A 24,446-nucleotide genomic window follows, 5' to 3' on the forward strand; every position below is an offset into this window, starting at 1 on the left:
CATACAAAAACTATATTTATAGCCAATATTACAAAATAAAATTGAGAATGGAAACGGGGAATGTATCAAAGAGACAACAACCCGACCATAGAAAAAAAACCAGCAGAAGGTCACCAGCAGGTCTTCAATGTAACGCAATGTACCCGGAGGCGTCCTTTAGCTAGCCCCTAAACAAATATATACTAGTTCTGTGATAATGAAAAGTATATGTGGAACTCCTCAAAAGAGTGGCCCCGATTATAAGTGATACATTTAATATTTTAAAACAAAAAGTTAATTTATGAGAGTACAATAAACTCTCAACGAAGTTATCATTTAAAACACGAAGTGTTTTTTTAATTAGGTTTGGTTACGCGCAAAAGCCATTAGTCTTTGAGACCTGCTATGCATTATGTTTTTACATTGTGAATTGCAGGATATCAACAATGATATATCAACGCAATTGAAACAAGTGATGCTAATGCAATTGTTATATTTATTACTATTAACATCTTTAAAAAAGGGAAAGGGTTGTAGTGTTAGTCTTTATAGTTAGTTTTTGCAAATGACTAGTAATTGCAACAGTAGTATATCACTGTTCAAAAGTCATAAATCGACTGATAGAAAACAGATCCGGGTTACAGACTAAATCAGGGGGAGACACAATAACTAAAAGAGGAAAACAAAACAGAAACAATTAAAAACGACAATGCAACAAAAAAATAACTATATGCATATGATAGCAACTGCAATATTCCTGACTTTACTAAAAAATATAGTATACAACGCGGAAAGCCTAAAATGTGTATACTTTCTTTCACGCTATTGTTATTATTATGCTTCTAAATACAAGTTCGTATCATGTTTAAAATACGGCTGTTGGTCAGTCACGATTTTCATTTGTTTACACCATTGCGGAAAATATTACATCATCAACTGACTTGAAAATAAGATGAACATTATCGATTTTGCAGGTTGTTCGTGATTACACAGAAAGTGATCAAAACACGAGCAGCTAAATCATTGAAAGAAGAGGTCTCAAAATTGAGAAACAGATTTCCAACAAACTTGATAGATCGTTTTATTATACAGTTAACGTATCTTATAAATAATGAATATATAAACCAAGTTTGTGAATCATTTCTTGAACAATTGTCCGAATCATTGTCTTGAGCTTCAAACAAATGGCTTTTGTTTAAGCACAATACTCTTATTTTATGCCATTAATGATATCGATGATATAGTTTATTCTGTTGTTATAAAATGTCAAATTCAGTATAAAAGTGAGGTACTTTCTAATCAAATAAACGAGATAGCTTTGGCTAACTCGGCGGTGTATGTTTATGTACTGGTTTTGTTTGTTTGATGTAACGTATCCGTTTTTATTCTGTAGTTAGTCACCACTTTGGTGTTATCATGTATATCTATTATATAGTAATTTTACTGAATTTACTGTTTGCAGGAGTATGAATTATTTTTAATAATGAAGATGTTCTTATCCCAGGCAGAAAACACTAGCCACACAACTTTTTTTAGAAATTTTGGTCCTCAGTGCTCTTCCCCTTTTTACTTGTTTTGGCTTTCGAACTTTTTTCATCTCAGCGTCACTGGTTAGTGTTGTGTAGACGAAACACACGTCTGGCGTATTAGTTTTTTTTTAAACCTGTTACCTTTTGGTATCTATTATTCGTCAAATTCTCCGTCCTATATGTTCTCTCATTTATTTGTATTGTAGCCTGTCATGTAATGTTGTCATTTTAATGTTATATTTAACATTGCCATAAAAGCGGGAGGTTTGGCATACTACAAAACCAGTTTCAACCCACAACTTTTTTCTTATAATGTCTTGTACCAAGTCAGGAAAATTGCCATTGTTATATTATATTTATAGGTCCTTTCTGTTTATGTAACATCTTAATGTTTGCATGAGGGATTTGATCCTTATTTTTTTTTGGATTACGCGAATCACTGAATAGATAGATACATGTACATGAATAATTAAAAGCTCAGCCGGTGTTATAACATTGATATCATTTATATTAATGATGCAAACAGCAGAAAGTTGAAGGCGCGAACAACAATCAACTGGGGGGATACAGGATAGAACGGTTCAAGTAATCGAGGGTTGCACCACCTAACCTATTTACCTGGATTGCCATTAAGATCTAGTCTTGTTGTTGAACTAAGTCATTTATATCAATTTTGTAATTTATTTTATTTATTTTATTCCACCAGATATAAATGCAAAGCTAACAAAGTACCAGTTCTTACTTACTAGTAGTCCATAAGAAATATAATAAACTCAGTTGTAAGAATAGAAATCCTAATTAAGGGATATACATAATCAGATATTGTTTGTATCTGATTGTTTGTGCAACTCAAACAAACAGGTCATGTATTGTCTTCCGGGATTACATTTATGGCTGTTAAACCTATAATGTGTCACAAAACCGTAGCAGTTTCAAATTTGGGTTAATCTAATATATTAGCACCTTTATACCTCTTTAGGAATTATGTTTTACACTAAAGGCATGACCTCGTTCTTTAAGTAGTCATCGTCTTAAAAGAACTCCGAAACACATTAAAGTTTCTGTCTAATTATTCGATGTAGCAAAAATATCAGCAAAATACATATTTGTTTTTAAAAAGAATAAGTAAAATAATGCTAACTTATATTTTTTGTTTATATACTTAATAAATTCAATTATATTCTAGGTTAAAGAGGCATAAACAAAATCTCCTGCAACTGTTTCGTTGAAAAAATATAAGGAGAAAAAAGTTAAAAGTTCTTAAATTTTGATATTGAAGAGGATAAACATACTGTTTCATTTTACATATACGCAAATAAGCAGATACTGTAATGTAGCGCAACAGACTATTATTGAAGAAAATTTGGATACACTAATGCAAATTGAAGAATTTTGTTTGTACATTTTCCATCAAGAAATGAATTATTGGTTTCTTAAATATTTCTTTACTTTTATCTATCTGAGAATTTTCTGCTTTTGACGCTCATCAACTTCGTATTCATTTGAAAATTCCATCTGATTTGATTCAAGCGCCACATGTGAGTCCAATGTAGAAGAAACGTGCATCTATCATACCAAACTATAAGCCTAGTAAATCTTTGAAGAGTTTTAGGATATTTACATTTTGCTATAATAGCATTTTCACGGGTTTAGATATAGATATGCGCCATAACGCTGTAATAATTAGAAAAGTAATCTTATAAAGCTTTGAGAGTGTATTTTTTTATTTGCACAGGTCAAAATACGTTTAAAACATATAAGCTATAGTCTAAACTATAAACTGAAAGAAAATTGCCCTTATGTACAAGTCTTTTTGCCTTAAAGTCAAACTAAAAGGGATAAAAAGGAAAAACAAGTCTGTTGTTCTCTGTAGCTTTGAGGTGCTGATGTGGTCTTTAACAAATCATCAGGACAGTTGAATGACGAATAAAACAGATGTCTCAGATTCCTTCAATTTGTATGTTTATGCTTTGTGTGTACTCGTAGTTGCTTTCCCATTATGCATATGGTCGTTGCTGTATCAGATTGTGTGATGACATTTGTTACTTTTTTGCAGTTTGATTTCGATTTGCAATCTGCTAAACATGTCGCTTTGAGCAATCAAAGCATAGTCTTTCACTTCTTACAATTTTCTTGGGGTGGTTTGATCCGAGTTTTAAGTACATGCTGACGAAAAGTGATGTTCCTTGCAGCATGCACAGCTTATGGAATGGGATTGCTGTGTTGAATTGTTGGCCAGAGTTAAGTAATTTTGTGTTCGTGTGGACCTTAGCTGTAGTGCTCGGACTTTAAAATGTTTCAGTACTTCTACCAGACTTTAACCTGGCCAGTTCCTTGATGGTAGATCTCATAAGATCACCGCGGAACAAATCTATGGAACCGTGTTTAAGTTCTAAGTTTTTGCATAATTCACCAGGTATTTTGTTGAGTAAGACTGGAACTAATAATGACCCGTACGGGTCTCTAGCTTGTTCGAGGAGTATGACTGGAACTAATAATGACCCGTACAGGTCTCTAGCTTGTTCAAGATATTCTAATACTTTTACGTATGTTTTTATCCTGTCGTTATAACTTCTGAGGTGTGTTTTTTGTCCAGTAGTCTGCATATACGATTGAATGATCATATGATTTTTTCTAAATCCTTCATGTATATTAAGTTCAATAGCTCTATTATAGTTAGAATGCGTAAGAGCAAAACCTGCAATGGTGTCCCTAATTTAAATTTATTCTGATCTGAACCAAGTATTTCTTGTTCTATATTCTCCTGTTGTACACTTTCCAAAATGGTCATATCTTAATCCTACAAAATATCATGCGACTCCTTCAAGGTTTCATGAAATGTTTCTAAATTGTCCTCTTCTAATTCTTCTTATTCATTCGCTCGTAAAATTTTCTTCAAATCCTAGAAACTGCGCTTATATTTTCCGCTCGAATAGATTTAAACTTTGTAGTCATCTTCTTCTGGTCATGGTATCAATATCCTCAATTGGTTTTTCTAAAACTACATGTATAAAAATAAGGACGTCTAAGCTGTATGAATTGGTGTTGATGAATGAAGTACAAGATCGCGTCATAAGTAAACAACGTTAGATATACAATAATATCATTCTTCTGTGCGGGATTTCTGACAGAGCGTATACTGTCGATACGTAAGCAATCACTTTATAATGTCAATACGTAAGCAATAAACTTATACTGTCAATACGTAGGCAATGAACGTATACTGTCAATACGTAAGCAATGAACTTATACTGCCAATACGTAAGCAATGAACCTATACTGTCAATATGTAAGCAATGAACTTATACTATCAATACGTGAGCGATGGACTAATACTGACAATGCGTGAGCGATAAACTTATTCTATCAATACGTAAGCAATGAACTTAAACTGTCAATACGTAAGCAATGGAATTATGCTATCAATACGTAAGCAATGAACTTATACTGACAATACGTAAGCAATGAACCTATACTGTCAATACGTAGCAATGCACCTATACTGTCAATACGTAGGCAATGAACTTATACTGTCAAAACGTAAGCAATGAACTTATACTGTCAATACGTAAACAATGAACTTATAATGTCAATACGTAAGCAATGAACCTATACTGTCAATACGTGAGCGATAAACTTATTCTATCAATACGTAAGCAATGAACTTAAACTGTCAATACGTAAGCAATGAACATAAACTGTCAATACGTGAGCAATGAACTCATATTGTCCATACGTGAGCAATAAACTTATACTGCCAATACGTAAGCAATGAACTTATACTGTCAGAAACATAAGCAATGAACTTATACTGTCAATACGTAAGCAATGAACTCAAACTGTCAAAACAAAAGCAGTGAACTTATACTGACAATACGTGAGCAATGAACTTATGCTGTCAATACGTAGGCAATGAACCTATACTGTCAATACGTAAGCAATGGAATTATGCTGTCAATACGTAAGCAATGAACTCATACTGTCAATAAGTAAGCAATGAACCTATACTGACAATACGTGAGCAATGAACGTATGCTGTCAATACGTAAGCAATGAACCTATACTGTCAATACGTAAGCAATGAACTTATACTGTCAATACGTAAGCAATGAAATTATACTGTCAATACGTAAGCAATGAACTTATACTGTCAATACGTAATCAATGAACCTATAATGTCAATACGTGAGTAATGGAATTATACTGTCAATACGTAATCAATGAACTTATACTGCCATTACGTAAGCAATGAACCTATACTGTCAATACGTAAGCAATGAACTTATACTGTCAATACGTAAACAATGAACTTATAATGTCAATACGTAAGCAATGGACCTATACTGTCAATACGTAATCAATGAACCTATAATGTCAATACGTGAGTAATGGAATTATACTGTCAATACGTAATCAATGAACTTATACTGTCAATACGTAAGCAATGAACTTATACTGTCAACACGTAAGCAATGAACTTATACTGTCAATACGTAAGCAATGAACTTATACTGTCAATACGTAAGCAATGAAATTATACTGTCAATACGTAAGCAATGAACTTATACTGTCAATACGTAATCAATGAACTTATACTGTCAATACGTAAGCAATGAACTTATACTGTCAACACGTAGGCAATGAACTTATACTGTCAAAACGTAAGCAATGAACCTATACTGTCAATACGTAAGCAATGAACTTATACTGTCAATACGTAAGCAATGAAATTATACTGTCAATACGTAAGCAATGGACCTATACTGTCAATACGTAATCAATGAACCTATAATGTCAATACGTGAGTAATGGAATTATACTGTCAATACGTAATCAATGAACTTATACTGCCATTACGTAAGCAATGAACCTATACTGTCAATACGTAAGCAATGAACTTATACTGTCAATACGTAAGCAATGAACCTATACTGTCAAAACGTAAGCAATGAACTTATACTGTCAATACGTAAGCAATGAACTTATACTGCGAATACGTAAGCAATGAAATTATGCTGTCAATACGTAAGCAATGAACCTATAATGTCAATACGTGAGCAATGAACCTATACTGTCAATACGTAAGCAATGGAATTATGCTGTCAATACGTAAGCAATGAACCTATACTGTCAATACGTAGGCAATGAATTAATTTTGTCAGTACGTAATCAATGAACTTATACTGTCAATACGTAAGCAATGAACTTATACTGCCATTACGTTTGCAATGAACCTATACTGTCAATACGTAATCAATGAACTTATACTATCAATACGTAAGCAATGAACCTATACTGTCAATACGTAAGCAATGAACTTATACTACCATTACGTGAGCAATGAACCTATACTGTCAATACGTAAGCAATGAACTCATACTGTCAGTACGTAAGCAATGAACTTATACTGCGAATAAGTAAGCAATGAGATTATGCTGTCAATACGTAAGCAATGAACCTATAATGTCAATACGTGAGCAATGAACCTATACTGTCAATACGTAAGCAATGGAATTATGCTGTCAATACGTAAGCAATGAACTAATACTGACAATACGTGGGCAATGAACCTATACTGTCAATACGTAGGCAATGAATTAATTTTGTCAATACGTAATCAATGAACTTATACTGTCAATACGTAAGCAATGAACTTATACTGTCAACACGTAAGCAATGAACTTATACTGTCAATACGTAAGCAATGAACTTATACTGTCAATACGTAAGCAATGAAATTATACTGTCAATACGTAAGCAATGAACTTATACTGTCAATACGTAATCAATGAACTTATACTGTCAATACGTAAGCAATGAACTTATACTGTCAACACGTAGGCAATGAACTTATACTGTCAAAACGTAAGCAATGAACCTATACTGTCAATACGTAAGCAATGAACTTATACTGTCAATACGTAAGCAATGAAATTATACTGTCAATACGTAAGCAATGGACCTATACTGTCAATACGTAATCAATGAACCTATAATGTCAATACGTGAGTAATGGAATTATACTGTCAATACGTAATCAATGAACTTATACTGCCATTACGTAAGCAATGAACCTATACTGTCAATACGTAAGCAATGAACTTATACTGTCAATACGTAAGCAATGAACCTATACTGTCAAAACGTAAGCAATGAACTTATACTGTCAATACGTAAGCAATGAACTTATACTGCGAATACGTAAGCAATGAAATTATGCTGTCAATACGTAAGCAATGAACCTATAATGTCAATACGTGAGCAATGAACCTATACTGTCAATACGTAAGCAATGGAATTATGCTGTCAATACGTAAGCAATGAACCTATACTGTCAATACGTAGGCAATGAATTAATTTTGTCAGTACGTAATCAATGAACTTATACTGTCAATACGTAAGCAATGAACTTATACTGCCATTACGTTTGCAATGAACCTATACTGTCAATACGTAATCAATGAACTTATACTATCAATACGTAAGCAATGAACCTATACTGTCAATACGTAAGCAATGAACTTATACTACCATTACGTGAGCAATGAACCTATACTGTCAATACGTAAGCAATGAACTCATACTGTCAGTACGTAAGCAATGAACTTATACTGCGAATAAGTAAGCAATGAGATTATGCTGTCAATACGTAAGCAATGAACCTATAATGTCAATACGTGAGCAATGAACCTATACTGTCAATACGTAAGCAATGGAATTATGCTGTCAATACGTAAGCAATGAACTAATACTGACAATACGTGGGCAATGAACCTATACTGTCAATACGTAGGCAATGAATTAATTTTGTCAATACGTAATCAATGAACTTATACTGTCAATACGTAAGCAATGAACTTATACTACCATTACGTGAGCAATGAACCTATACTGTCAATACTTAAGCAATGAACTTATACTGTCAATACGTAAGCAATGAACTTATACTGTCAATACGTAAGCAATGAACTTATACTGCGAATAAGTAAGCAATGAGATTATGCTGTCAATACGTAAGCAATGAACCTATAATGTCAATACGTGAGCAATGAACCTATACTGTCAATACGTAAGCAATGGAATTATGCTGTCAATACGTAAGCAATGAACTAATACTGACAATACGTGGGCAATGAACCTATACTGTCAATACGTAAGCAATGGAATTATGCTGTCAATACGTAACAATGAACTTATACTGTCAATACGTTAACAATGAACCTATACTGTCAATACGTAAACAATGAACTTATACTGTCAATACGTATACAATGAACTTATAATGTCCATACGTAAACAATGAACTTATACTGTCAATACGTAAACAATGAACTTATACTGACAACACGTAAGCAATGAACCTATACTGTCAATACGTATACAATGAACTTATAATGTCAATACGTAAACAATGAACTTATACTGTCAATACGTATACAATGAACTTATAATGTCAATACGTAAACAATGAACTTATACTGTCAATACGTAAACAATGAACTTATACTGACAACACGTAAGCAATGAACCTATACTGTCAATACGTAAGCAATGAACCTATACTGTCAATGCGTAAGCAATGAACTTATACTGTCAATATGTAAGCAATGAACTTATACTGCCATTACGTAAGCAATAAAATTATGCTGTCAATACGTAAGCAATGAACCTATACTGTCAAAACGTAAGCAATGGATTTATGCTTTAAATACGTAAGCAATGAACCTTTACTGTCAATACGTAAGCAATGAACTTATACTGACAATACGTGAGCAATGAACCTATACTGTCAATACGTAAGCAATGGAATTATGCTGTCAATACGTAAGCAATGAACTTTTACTGTCAATACGTAAGCAATTAACTTATACTGTCATTACGTAAGCAATGAAATTATGCTGTCAATACGTAAGCAATGAACCTATACTGTCAATACGTAAGCAATGAACTTATACTGACAATACGTGATTAATGAACCTATACTATCACTACGTAAGCAGTGGAATTATGCTGTCAATACGTAAGCAATGAATTTATACTGACAATACGTGGGCAATGAACCTACACTGTCAATACGTAAGCAATGGATTTATGCTTTCAATACGTAAGCAATGAACCTTTACTGTCAATACGTAAACAATGAACTTATACTGACAATACGTGAGCAATGAACCTATACTGTCAATACGTAAGCAATGGAATTATGCTGTCAATACGTAAGCAATGAACTCATACTGTCAATACGTAAACAATGAACTTATACTGTCAATACGTGAACAATGAATGTACTTGTGTGCGAAAGTTCTTCCCGGTTATGTAATATATAAAGAAATAGCACGCACTGTTCGACAAGCATACTTCTTCGACGACCTTTCTTATTGCAATATATTTGAAAAAACTTAACCACACTGGATCAGTTGCAATCCATTCTAAGGTTAGCAAGTTTTCCATTTTCCCAGTTGGCATTTCGTATTGAATGGCATATACTACAGACGCCGGTAACAGAGTACAAATAAAGTAAAACGACACTGAAAGGAGTGTAACAGTAGACGTATGACTTTCACCAGCAGACACAGCGGGTCCATGTGAAGTTATCCTCTTTATTTCTCTAATTACTAAAATATTAAACATCAAGACACAAAGGGGGACAACTAAGAAAAACATAATTTCTGTACTAGCTGTCCAGATTATTTGAAACTTTTGGTTTCCATCTTTCGAGAAACACTCCTTATATATTGGATAATATGTCCACAAATCAGCTTGGACACAAGCAAAGATAATCGATAAAGCGGTCAAGCATGCTATGACAATAAAAGCTCTTCGGACGGTACACCATTGTTCCTTCCTAAACGGATGACAAACAGCAATATAACGTTCAACGGTAAAGCCTAACACCAATAACGGCGCCAAATACTGTGGAAAAATAGATAAAACATTAAAAGTTTCACATAAGACCGGTCTGTTATTTGTTGGTATGTCCCATGTGTATGTTAACTCCGCAAATACAAAATGAATGATAAGTTGAAACATGTGTACAATAGCAAGTAATCCAAGGTATATAGCTGATGAATTTTTGCGACTCTTTCTTCCAAGCCATACTTTCGCAGATATCGGATTTCCGAAAAGACCTATGCTGTACCATATTGGAGATACAATTCTGTCGATATATACACTGTAAGGCTCAAATCTTAAAAGAATTTCTGTCGTTATAGGCCGTGCAATTTCGGATATGTTTGACAAGTCACGTGACATAGAGTTCTCAAACAGAGTCGCGTTTTTCATTATTCTCTGAAAAATATTATGTGACATGAATAAAAACATACCTACATTACAGTATTTACATTTATATTTTACGTTTTATTTAGAAAGCCTGGTTTCAAAACAGTCGAAGCAAACACAAGAATTTCAAAGCTACTTCCGGTACTGTGAAATAATATTATCATCAAGTTTGTGATAACATGATATGCTAGATAAGATAATTTTTAATGCAAAACAACAAATATTTGATGAATAACTTTGATAATAATTTATCAATTGTTATAATTATCTATGGGAAGATGTGGTATGCAGATTTAATGGCACGATTTGTGTGCAATGAGTTGTAGCATAGGGACAGTGTGCTATTAGACGAGATAAAAAAACATTATTCCTGTCCATATTGTTTGACACAATTGGTTTTTGTAATTGTTAAAACATTTCTTATAGTCTGTATACCACCACAAGTTAGTTTTACACAAACAAAACCAAACGCAAAAACGAAAAAAACATGGCTACTGTAACAATGGAACTTAAAACTTAAGAAAAAAAGATCTACGGATGAAACATAAACACAAGGCCAATCCAAAGACTTCAAAATTGTTCTTACTACATTCCTTCCTTCCAGTTTGTGTAATGTAGGTGTTAGCAAATATACACTCGGAGCCAGAAAAAGATGTTCGAATAACATGTAGGGTGTCATAATCGTGTCGGTTAATTCCAAAGCTTGGAATCATATCATTTTTTCGTGTTGGAAATGCTTTTTTCTGATTGCACATGTACATATATATTAAATATCCAGCATATATTCGCAAAAACGGCATCTATTACTGGTTCATATTGTACGTGTAATTTGTCAAATTATTTAAATTTTACTTACCTCAAATTATAAATGCTCGAACACTTTTGTTTGTTTGTATGTAATGCCTTTATGTCCAATTCAATAATGCCTCTGTCGAAAGCAGCGTAAGCATGATACTATGATAAATATCGTGCTATGATATAGAGATTTGGCATTTTAATAGTTAAAATATTCAACATAAATTGCTGATGACAATCTGCTTCCCGGCAAATGCCGGTAATCTGTGATATTTAAATTTTGCATTTCAGTCAAGTGCTTCCAGAGCTAATATACAGCAAATAATGAGCAATACATGTACATGTGTAACATACATATATGATACATCAAATCTTTCATTTATAAGTATTTATTTACTTAAACTGTTATCCCTAATAGGGGTCACCTGCCAGGTAACGAAATTATGTGCACTTGAAAATACTTCGTAATTTACAGCAGCGAAATTTATGTTGATATATTTTAATTAGATATCCTCTTAATGAACAAGTATTTCTTTGCTTTAATTGGAGTTTGTTTTTGTTGTTTTAGCGCTGTTCAAGATTGATGAACGATACAAAATGCATAGTCCAACATATACGTCGACCACTTGATGACAATACAATGCAAAATCATGAAAAATAACAAAAATACAATCAAGTCAAATGTGTAAATACAACATAGAGGCTGAAAACTTAGAAAAAAAACCATAAACAAAACCAGGATGAAATAAGGTGCTCATGCATGATGGCAGGTCCTGCACTCATTTGGCACATGTATTGCTGCCCATGTAAGAACAATAAACTTACTACACACATCCGGTTTAAAATTTGAACGTCCGACGCGCGATTCGTTTACAAAAGATCCAAAAGTGATGCTCGCTTTTTTTTTAAAAATAAAGTAAAGTAAAAATCAGAGAGTAAACTTGATGACGACTCATCAGGACCCTCATGGGTAGTCAAAGTTGTTAACCTCCCCCCCCCCCCCCCATGTAGTAGGTGATAAGTATAATTCGAAAATGTCCAGCGAAATATGATAACTGTATTTGGTAAATTCATATGGACCAACATGCTTAGTTAGATACAATATATACTAGATACTAGCTACAGGTGTACATTATATACTAGATACTAGCTACAGGTGTACATTATATACTAGATACTAGATACAGGAGTAAATGCAACAAAATAAGAATCAGCAGGTTGATATTTCATTATTCTAGACAGTATGCCTTTTGAAGGCAGCATGTAGATTAATCATCTTACCAAGGAGGAGGAAGACATGCAAGACAGTGCACAAGCAGCACAAAAGCCGCATTTGCTTCCTTGGTCGGATTATTATAGTTCTACTTACATGTACCTCAAATTTGAAATCCACGAACACGTTTGACTCCTTGTAAACTGTATGTAATGCATTTTTTTGTCCAATTTGTCAATACTGTGTCTAAAGCTGAGTTGGAATTATGCTATTATAAATGTCGTATTAATAAATAAATGTTTGGCATTTGATTACTTAAGGTTAAAAACCATAAATCGGGAGTGTTCGTGACAATTTGTTAACTTGAAAATGCCAGAAATCTGTGATATTTAACTTTTTCATATCTGTCAAATGCTATGACAAGTAAAAGATTATAAAATGGTAGATCTGCATATGTGTTTTCCTTTTCACTTCAGTCCAAAAAGTTTGTTGAAAACCAATATACCGTAAATAGGGATTGTTACAAAAAAAAATATAATAGAGTAATACATTTTCATTTAAAAATATGTCAAAACTACTAGCATGAGTTGGGACTCCTTCAGACACTTGTCCAAACAATAAGACAAAAAAACCATTCAGATATATTGAGGATGTTCTCTTGATCAACAATCAATACATTTCTGATAAGGTTCCATTGGTATATCCCCTAAACCAAAAAGTTACCGAAACAACAAACACGGCTCCATCCGCCTCATCTTTAGACTTATATCTTACATTTGACATATTAGTACACGGTCATCTCAGTACCAGAATTTATGACAAACGAAACGGTTTTTATTTTGAAATAATCTATTTATCCCACCTTAGTAGCAGTATTTATATACTTCACCTGCACCTTGGATTTACTATCTCAACTTATTCGGTATTAAAGATATGTTGATTTTGTTAAACATCATCAGTGTCTGAGCAAAAAGATGACAAACCAGGATTATGTCAAAGAACGTCTCGTCCTATTTATAAAGATTCATCTGAAGATATCAAGACCCTGTTGATAAATTTTCCGTGTAAACTTCACAAATAATACACAATGGTTTTGAAGTATAGATTCAGTGTTCTCTAATTTTTGTGCTATTTTCACATTTCCTGACCGGTGTGAGAAAAATATTTCTCTTCATTAGTGAAAAATCTGTTCTCGGCAAATGATTAGTCGAAATTTGATTATGACGTCAAAATGTTTTGTTTTCTTCTGAATTTTCCTATTGTGACGTGATGAAAAAAGGCGACAATGCCTGATGACGTCGCATATAAAGAACACAATTTTCTGAAAATCTTTGAAAAAGAACGATAAAAAGCATTAGAGAAACAGATTCCGACACTTTAACTCGTGTATTATGATATTTCTCCACTATCGACAGTTAAATTTTATGATTTAAAGAGCTCGGCAAGACTCGCGCTTTAAATGATAAAATTTAACTGTCTCGAGTGGAGAAATATCGTAACACACTTGTTGCAGTGTAAGAATCTATATTTCTAACGTTGTTCATCATCTTAATAAATTGTGTATAGTCTTTTTTATTTGCCTTTTTGAATAGATCTTTTACTGTTTATTTTATTTTTGGTGATATCCATTTAACGATGTGTTATTGTTTTATCGATGACGTCATCTCGGTTCTATTTTTAAATCCGGGGAAGCCTGGCCGTCAAACGGCCAGTTCCGTTCGGCGCCATGTGACTGAAACGGAAGTCAGCTGTCGTCTGTTTACCAACACACCATGGGTAAAGTGTGCATAGTTTTAGGTTGCCGAAATCGCGATAGCCACAAAGAACCGGGAATTAAATTCCACCGGATTCCAAAAGATGAAGGAAGAAAGGAGCTTTGGATAAGAGCTATAAACCGGAGAGATCCTGCAACAGGGAAAGTCTGGATATCTGGTGACGAGGGAGCCAGAGTTTGCAGCGTACATTTCATTGATGGTAAAAATTAAAAGCAATGCTTTATTTAAACCCTTTAAAACCTTAAAAATTTCTCCCAGTGCTTGTTATATACCTTTTTACTTCTAAAATTCAATGCCAAATCAAAGAATCCTGTATTTTTCTGACGGGCACTTGCCACTTGTCTCAAATATTTGCAAATTTATGACTTAGTCAGTGCAAGCAAGTATGGGTAACTATTTATTGAAAATTTTTATCTGTGCCTGGCCTTTTTTTTCACTCCATATAAATCTCATGGACCTGTATACTAGTGTAGACTGCACACGGACTGCCATAATTTGTACTCCGTCTCCAGTGGTGGATCATTGTATTTTGTTATTGGCATGAGGTCTTGACCGACTTGAGGACAAGGCTACATGTATGTATGGTTTGTATTTTAATATTTTCTATCATAGGCATGATATGGTGTATGGTTTCATGTTTTATAAATGAACCTGCCCCCACACTGATCATTTTCTGTCTTGATTCTTCCTTTTTGGCCTGTGGTCTATACATGGGAAGGGGGGAATGTACATTTTCTAGGGGAAGTGCTGCCCAAATTTTTTTCATGTTTGGACTTGGATGTACATTTTCTAGGGGAAGTGCTGCCCAAATTTTTTCATGTTTGGACTTAGATGTACATTTTCGAGGGGAAGTGCTGCCCAATTTTTTTTCATGTTTGGACTTAAGAATTTGTTCACATGTCAAGTAGTTTAAAATATCTTCCTGTTAATAAGAAAATTGTAAAATGCCATTTTGCTTCTATAACTTTGGAACAGTCTCACTTCTGGGGTAGTTTCAGCGCCGTCACTTGATGATAAAGCTGAACCTATAAATTCATAGAATATGGGGGAGGGGGGTCTGTATGCACTCTGTACAATGACAAAATAGTAAGAATTCACAGATAAAGTACTATGGAAGTGCATAATATGTGTAACAATAATATTTGGTATGGTTTTAATTTTAATTGCAGATAGTATTTTTTTATGTCTGCTTTTTTGGGACGATAACTGTCATTAAAATTGATTAGCATAAGGTTCTAATAATGTATAATCCATCAAATTCAAGACTGTTATCTTCAAAATTGACATTTTTCCATGTTAATTACAAACTCTTTCTGTCTTTATAGACTGCAATAATTGAAAACAGGAATTAGGGGCCAAAAAAGGGCCCAAATAAGCATTTTTCTTGGTTTTCACAAAATAACTTTAGTATAAGTTAATATATATGAAATTTTAACACAAGGTTTATGAACACAAAAGGAAAGTTGGGAATTTGATTTTTTTTTGTCATATATTGGTATGACGTTGCCTCTGAAGACTTTTGTTTTCCCCACTCTAACTTAAGTATAGGTATATAGAAATCTATACTTGCCCCAACTGTTCAGGGTTCGTCTTCTGTTGTGGTATAAATCTGCGCCCTGTGGAGCATCTGGTTATTCTTGTGTTGTCTTTTTATTGTACAGACACAGTCCAGTACTTCTTTCTCTTAATATCTGTTACAGCTAATTTCCTAATGCATGTAAAGCAAAACTTTGATTGCCTAGGCTTGCTTGCTTTGTTTGTATATTTTTTTTATACAAGCTTTGTAAACATGATTAAAATCTGTAAACATTGTATATAGGTATAGTTAAAACTGTATGTAGAATATTTGATTTTAATTGGGTGTTATTCAATGATTGTACAATATAAAAACAAAGCAAGCAAGCTAACTCAAGTATTGCTCTACATGCTTTAGGAATTAGTAAATTCATGGGTTAATTTGAATTATACATCATGTATAACCAAAAGGTCAACTACAAATTTTTATGGTATGTTGGTTATTTGTTCCTTTTAAACTTTTGTACTCTAGTCTTTGTCTCAAACACTACATATTTCAGCATTCTTTCAGCTATAATTATCTCTGTATCAGGAATCATAATAAATTATGAAGTTAACCCTTTATCTTGATGAATTATTGACACCAATTATGATTTATTTCCATTATATAATTTAAGGAAAATGTGATGATCCAAAAAGTCCTGATTATGTACCTTCTGTGAAAATGGGATATGGTAGTTATGGTGATAATGAAGTTTCAGCTTCTAAAAGTGTTGACAGGTATGATAAAAACAATTGACAAAGTTACACGGGTGTTCAATTGTCCGATTAAAAGAAATTATCGGGTCCATAAAATTCATATTATGTGACCAAATAATATCTGTATTAGGACAGTTGAACATTACATGTGATGATGTGTAACAAATTTATCCTGATTTTAATTGTTATATCACAAATTGTTATATTCAAATTCAATTGTTAGGACAATATCAACCAAATAAAATTAGATGTTTAATGAAAAAAATTGAAACTATGAGGATTATAAAGCAACTGACTATTAGGTCAATGTTTTTCTCCATTGTTGAAGCATATGATAAAAAGATCAAAATATGTAATCTTTCATATTGCATGTATTATCCCCCTTGGTCAATATCAGATAGGCTGATATTAAACCTAGGGCTGATAATACATGCCATTTAAAAGATGCCATGTATTAATCTGTTATTCTATCTTCTTTATCTTTGTAATAATATATTCCAATTCACAGTTTTCATTTTACATACCATTATATATGTAGTTTATAGTTTTTTGTTATCATTTTATTTCAGATATAACAAATAGATTTGGGGAGATGTGGTGAGGGTGCCAATGAGACAACTCCCTATCAAAGTCACACTTTATAAAAGTAAACCATTATTCTGATAACAGATCATTGAATAATTTCATTGACAGTTATTTGAAAATATTAATCAATAATTAAATATAAAATACATCTATGACATACTTATTGCAAATACTTGGAAAAATTAATTCATTCATGGAGAAGCAGTTCACTAAGTACTAAATTTTTTGTTGAAGTTACTTATTTGAAATTAGAAAGAAATACTTAAAATTTGTATCCAAAGTCATTCTCTTTTTAGTTTATTGAAACATTATACTGTTCTGTAACAGGTATAAGAGAGCTGTAAAAAGGACTGCTGATCAAAAGGAGAGGGAATGCAGATTGCAATTGGACTTTTTGATGACACCTGATGGCAAAGAAAATGATCATCTGCCTTTACAAGACTTAGACTGCAATGTTGAGTTGGAAGACAAAAATGGTACTATTCTTATGTGTTCAAAGAGTTGATTATCAATTTAGACTTGTTGCCATCAGTTTTCTATTTATTAGCACTTAATTTAAATGATGCATACTAAGTGCATATTAAAAAAATTGTATATACATACCACGTTTCATTAAATTCATTTTCGAATAGTGCAGTAGTATATTTGATGTATGGAATGATTGTAAGGTGTACATAAAATTAAGAATGGAAATGGGGAATGTGTCAAAGAGACAACAACCAGACCATAGAAAAAACAACATTAGAAGGTAACCAACAGGTCTTCAATGTAGCGAGAAATTTCCACACCCAGAGGCGTCCCTCAGCTGGACACCAAACAAAAGGAAAAGATAACCTTAGCTGTATTTGGCACAACTTTTTGGAATTTTGGATCCTCAATGCTCTTCAACTTCGTACTTGTTTGGCTTTATAAATATTTTGATATGAGCGTCACTGATGAGTCTAATGTAGACAAAACGCGCGTCTGGCGTACTAAATTATAATCCTGGTACCTTTGATAACTACTTGACCTCATTTTAATTGTTAAGTGGTTTAAGTTAATTTTTGAGTTTTGGTCAATTTATCTAATATTATGTACAATAGGTTAACTATGTAAAGCTTTATATTTATGGCTATCAATCATTTCAATTTTGAGTAAAAGTCATTTGCCCTTATGTAATTTAAGACAAGTTTCAAATATCTATGTAAAAGAAAGATGTGTATTTTTGGTTCATTTATATTTCTTTTCATTTCAGGTACAGGAGAATTTGAAAATTACAGAACACTATTTGAAAATGCTATAAGCGAAAACAGAATACTTATAGATAGACTGCAACAGCTTCACTTTGAAAATAATGTTATGAAAAATAAACCCCCTTATATAAGGGCTACAAGTCTATCTTTGGAGAAGACTGAAGAGACAACAAAATTTTATACTGGATTGCCGTCTTATTCATGTTTTATGTGGTTGGTGAACTTTGTAACGTGTATTATACCTTCTTCTAATATTTTGAGCTCTGCAGATATACTTCTTTTGGTTTTAATGAAATTACGTTTAAATTCCCCCCATACTGATATTTCGTTTCGTTTCGGAGTTTCCCTTAGTTTGGTTACCAATTTAATTGACAGTGTCATCCCTCAATTAGCGCACAAATTAAAGTGGTTGATTCATTGGCCAAATAAAGATGACATTTTACGCTCTCGACCAGACTGCTTTAAGGAGGCCTTTCCAAGATGTGTTTCAGTTATAGATTGCACAGAAGTTTATATAGAGACTCCATCAAATTTTACTGCTAGATCATGTACTTACAGTAACTATAAGCACCACAATACAATTAAATTTTTAGTCAGTATTGTTCCGTGTGGTAGTATTTCTTTTGTTTCACGTGCATTTGGGGGGCGGACTTCAGATAAGATAATTTCACTTAAATCAGGATATCTTGACTTTATAAACCATGGAGATGTCGTACTAGCAGATCGTGGTTTTCTTATTAGAGATGAATTGGCATCAAGGGGGGCGGAATTAATCATACCATCGTTTGTTAAGGGGAAAGACCAGCTTAGTGCCTTTGAAGTGGAAAGAAGCCGAAATATAGCTCATGTACGAATTCATGTAGAAAGAGAAATGGAGCGACTGAAAAATTTCCGTATTTTATCTGGAAAGATGTCAATGAATATGGTGCCACATTCTGACAGTATTATGACAATTTGCTCTGCTATTATAAATATGCACCCTAATATTGTTCAATAACTGATTACCATATTTTTCTTTAAGGGTGTACTTAGGTGAAATTGAATAAATAAGGATATTTAAAATTGTACTAAATGCTGGAAGAGTATTAGTAAAGGATCAAAATTAGCTAAAGATATTGTTAGGTCATGCAGCTCCTTTTCGAGATATTTGATTTATAAAATATGGCGGGAAAAGGCTAACTCAGACTTTTATTTTTATATTTTAACTTAATATATTTTCATTGGTATTATTTGGGTCTCGATTTAAAAGAAAGAAACTCAAAAATCTGCTTAAACTTTGGCAAATAGCCCTTAAGCTAATTGGTTTAAATAAAGGATAAATTGGTGTTATTGGGTGAAATATTTCACCTTTTATCATATGGAAAAAGAATCCAAACATCTGACACAAATTCCAAAACTTCACCTAAGTACACCCTTATTTAAAGGTAAGGCCATTGAATATTAAATCTTTTTAAGTGACAGATGAAATTGGAAAATTTAAAATTCAGCTTTAAAAACAATATTTTGGAATCTTTCAGCTTTTGGTGAAACAAATTCATTATGGTTACAAAACATAATTTGCAGAACAGGATGCAACCCTCTGGCGCACTGTGAAAAGTCGTAAGGTTGTAAGTCACTGGCGTAGATGGAATAAGCTCGTAAACTTGACCTGCTGCAAATTAAATCTTGCTTGTCTAATGTGTATTGTTATAAATTATTATTCATCTGTCATTTGATAAGGTACATCATATATGTTTTATGTTTATTTCATGTTTAAAATAATATTTGCCCAAACCTCAAGTCATTCATGGTTTATTGACTTTGTTGGAATTTATATGGTATATTTGGGGTAGAAATTAATTGAGCTGAAGCAGTCATGTTCTGTCAGCAATTACTAGATAGCTTAATAATAACTAAAAGTATTTTTTAAATTCAAGAAATCTTTATTTTTATGAGAATTTTATGCAATTTTTAACCCAAAATATCTCAACAGAGAACAGAAATAAATATTGATTTATTTCCAAATGTATTATTTACATAGTCCATCATAAAATTCAATACCTTTTTGGCCTGAAATATCATCAATAATGAAATAAGAAAATATTTCCATAAATCTTTGAATTTTGTTAATATCTTTGCTTTTTTTTACATGTACCTTAAATATCAATCTTAAATGTATAAATTCCCTTAATATGCGATTTTTGAGGATTTTTTGCCTTTTTAACAATAAAAATGCAGAATTAGTGATATATTGAATTTTGAAATTTGTTTTCAAATAGAAGACATGCAGATGGTAAATAAATCAATGATGAAAATATTTTTTTGGGACAAGTCCATCTTTGGTACTTAGTGAACCTACAGTAGTCCATTCTTTTGAAAATAAAATGTAAATTTTATTCATTTTTAATGGGTAAATGAAACAAAGAATCCTCAACTGAAATTGTTTTAAAAAAATGTATTCAGCTATTAAAGGCATACGATACAGTTTTGAACCTGTATTTAAAGATTGATGATATTTTGCTATATAGGCTATTTTGTACCTGATTAAATCAAATATGTAATAAAAAAATATACCTTCATGTGCTACTTTCTGAGTAAAATGAGAGCAAAATTTTGTATATTTGCTCAAAATTCAGATTTGTGTCCGTATTTTATTTTTCAAATGAAAGACATAACTTTTTTGTTTTAAAAGACACAAATTATTTTGTTAAATGATCTGTAATTTTTAAGTATCATTAAAAATTAAAAAAGCGCTATTTCCAGTTTTAAAATATTTTGGTCACATAATCTCCTTGCAAATTAAAAAAAATTGCCGTTTAAAAAATTGGGGTCCATGCACTCGTTTTCTAATTAAATCAGTTTGAATGATAAAAATCAGTCGAAAAATGCATTTTTTCCCAATATGTCATAGTTTGACATCACGAAAAATAACATGTTATGTTAGCAATGTCATTACCTCCCCTGTAACTGTATCGTATGCCCTTAAGGGGTACACCAAGAATTGTCCATGCTTTAAGAATAGGTTTTGATATAAATATATTGTAAAAATGTTTGCTGCTCACTACTTCTACAATTTATTTTTTACATTTTGGACAAAGCCACTTTCCCCTTGGTTTCCTTACAATATTAACACATTGATAATGGTACCATCCAATATCACACGAGTCTCCATCACAGAAAATCATCTTGCCATATTCTGGTTCTTCACACAAGCAATATTTCTCTTTTGTGACATCATTGACTGAAGTGTTTGCTACTTTATAATCATGTTGCAATTTCCTTGTAAGTATCTCTGGGATTAATAGCTCTTTAACAAAGTAAGTGCACTTACTTATTAAAGTATTACAAAACTCAGGATCCCTGCAAATTCTAACGATAGCAAGCAAAAGAACATCATTTGGACTTGTCATAACAACAAAATCACAATATTCAGTGTCATAGACAAACATTTGAAACTGAACCTGAGTGTAATATTTGTGACTATTTTTCAAGTGTAATTGTGTGTCCAAACAAAAGGTAGGGTCTTCTTTGGCCGCATCCATTGAAGATTTGTCTTTATGCTTGTGAGGACATTTTATCTCCAGGGTTCCTTGTCCACAACAACTACATGAAATAACACCATCAGCTGAAGCACCAAGAAAATAATTTTGTTCAGATATCTTCAATCCAGATAATTTACATTGAAAATTTGAATGTTTTTTCTCCATATATTGGATGTAGGTATCTCTGGTTATTGCTTCTTTTTCCAGTCCCCATTTGATGGCCTCTTTCTTACTTAGATCATATGAGTTGTATCCTGAAATTCTCATAATCAATTTATTTGGATTTGTAGTTGGTCTTAATGTTAAAACCTCATGAGCTTTTGAAGCTGTAATTCTACCTTTTCTATGTTCAAACCATAGGGGACTTATGTTTTGTGCTTCAGTAATTTTGAAAAGATTGGCAGATTGAGAAATTGAGCAATGATAGTTCCTAAAAAGTTGACCTGATTTGTCGATTAATTCCTGTAAAGTAAGTTCTTTGTTAGTGACATCATAAAAACTTGTAAGAGGTCTAGGTAATTTTTCTTCTTTTGTGTGTTTCACCTTGACTGATGTTTCTACCGTTACTTCTTCATTCATCGGGGGAATTAGAGAAAAGAATGCAGCATTAGGACACACCTTAGAAAGAGATTCTAACACAGCTTTGTCTGGTAATGGATCTTTGCTTGATGGTATAACACATTCCAATTTCTTTTTTCTGTTACTGTTCATAAGGTGCTGTATGTCCATAATTGAGCTGACATCAACCTAAAAAACACAAGGATTACATTTTTTAGCTGACCAGGTCAAAGGCCAAGCAAATTTCAGATGGACTACCAAAATCTCTATAAATAATGAGCAAAATATAAACAAATTTTTGAGTTATCTTTCCCTTGTACAATATTTTGTAAACTGTTTATGCTCAATTGTATAGTAAAGACAGTAGTTATTACAGTAATCTGTTTTTGTATGCTTTATAGATTCTGTATACAAATAATTGAAGGAAACTAGTCTTGTATTTCAATTTAAATGGAGCTGCAAACTGTATTCAAAATTATCAGAGTTATCTCTCTTTGCATACCTATTTTGCACATGTATTATTGTCTTATTTATTTAGCATTTGAGTAATTTGCAAGTATTTGTGAATAATTTATGTTTTTTTTATATATATTGTTTTATGTTTGGAATGAGTCATTGGCTTAATAAGCTCATGATGAGGTTGAAGTGACATGACTTATTAAGGACAAATCAAGACTTTGTACAAGTATCAGCCATGTAACAGGATTGAAGCAATGTAATTGAAAATACAAAATACCATATAAAAGAAATTGTATCTGTTCTTAAAAATCAAGATTACACTAAATTTGATTATTTGAAACTTGATATAATGTTAAGTTATTACTAGACAAAAATAGCATGTAATGTTTATACATTATTTAAAAGAATCAAAGTCTGTACAAAGAAATGTATTATTGCCATGAGGAGATGATTGACTGTCAATTTATCCACAGTCGCTTGAAATTTAGTGATATATGTATGAAAAAAAAAATGAAAAAAAATACTGTTATATGTATTTTTAGTGATATATGTATGAAAAAAAATTTAAAAAAATACTGTTATATGTATAATATTATACATATAACAGTATTTTTTTTTCATACATATACATATAACAGTATTTTTTTTCATTTTTTTTTCATACATATATCACTAAAATTCAAGCGACTGTGATTTATCTTTAGACATTACTACTTGAATAAATCTGATTAAGGAATGTATCTAAAATAAAGTCTATGTATGTTATTTTAAGTTGTTTGGGCGGTACATATATATTAAATATCCAGCATATATTCGCAAAAACGGCAAATTATTTAAATTTTACTTACCTCAAATTATAAATGCTCGAACACTTTTGTTTGTTTGTATGTAATGCCTTTATGTCCAATTCAATATTGCCTCTGTCAAAAGCAGCGTAGGCATGATAATATGATAAATATCGTGCTATGATATAGAGATTTGGCATTTTAATAGTTAAAATATTATACATAAATTGCTGATGACAATCTGCTTCCCGGCAAATGCCGGTAATCTGTGATATTTAAATTTTGCATTTCAGTCAAGTGCTTCCAGAGCTAATATACAGCAAATAATGAGCAATACATGTACATGTGTAACATACATATATGATACATCAAATCTTTCATTTATAAGTATTTATTTACTTAAACTGTTATACAATAGGGGTCACCTGCCAGGTAACGAAAGTATGTGCACTTGAAAATACT

General features: G+C 32.2%; 2 protein-coding genes across 2 annotated transcripts; one reads left to right on the forward strand and one right to left on the reverse strand.

Annotated features, from left to right (window-relative positions):
• Positions 1-9,773: 9,773 nt before the first annotated feature.
• Positions 9,774-10,790, reverse strand: LOC134714361 (G-protein coupled receptor 35-like). The gene has a single exon (XM_063575602.1). The coding sequence runs from the start codon at positions 10,788-10,790 to the stop codon at positions 9,774-9,776; it is 1,017 nt and encodes a 338-aa protein (XP_063431672.1).
• Positions 10,791-14,496: 3,706 nt separating this feature from the next.
• On the forward strand, positions 14,497-21,462 carry LOC134714458 (uncharacterized). The gene is made up of 4 exons (XM_063575713.1): positions 14,497-14,769; positions 16,763-16,865; positions 17,757-17,905; positions 18,664-21,462. The coding sequence occupies exons 1-4, from the start codon at positions 14,568-14,570 to the stop codon at positions 19,656-19,658; spliced, it is 1,449 nt and encodes a 482-aa protein (XP_063431783.1). The 5' UTR covers positions 14,497-14,567; the 3' UTR covers positions 19,659-21,462.
• Positions 21,463-24,446: the final 2,984 nt, after the last annotated feature.

This window comes from Mytilus trossulus, chromosome 4, assembly GCF_036588685.1.
Source record: "Mytilus trossulus isolate FHL-02 chromosome 4, PNRI_Mtr1.1.1.hap1, whole genome shotgun sequence".
NCBI lineage: Eukaryota > Metazoa > Mollusca > Bivalvia > Mytilida > Mytilidae > Mytilus > Mytilus trossulus.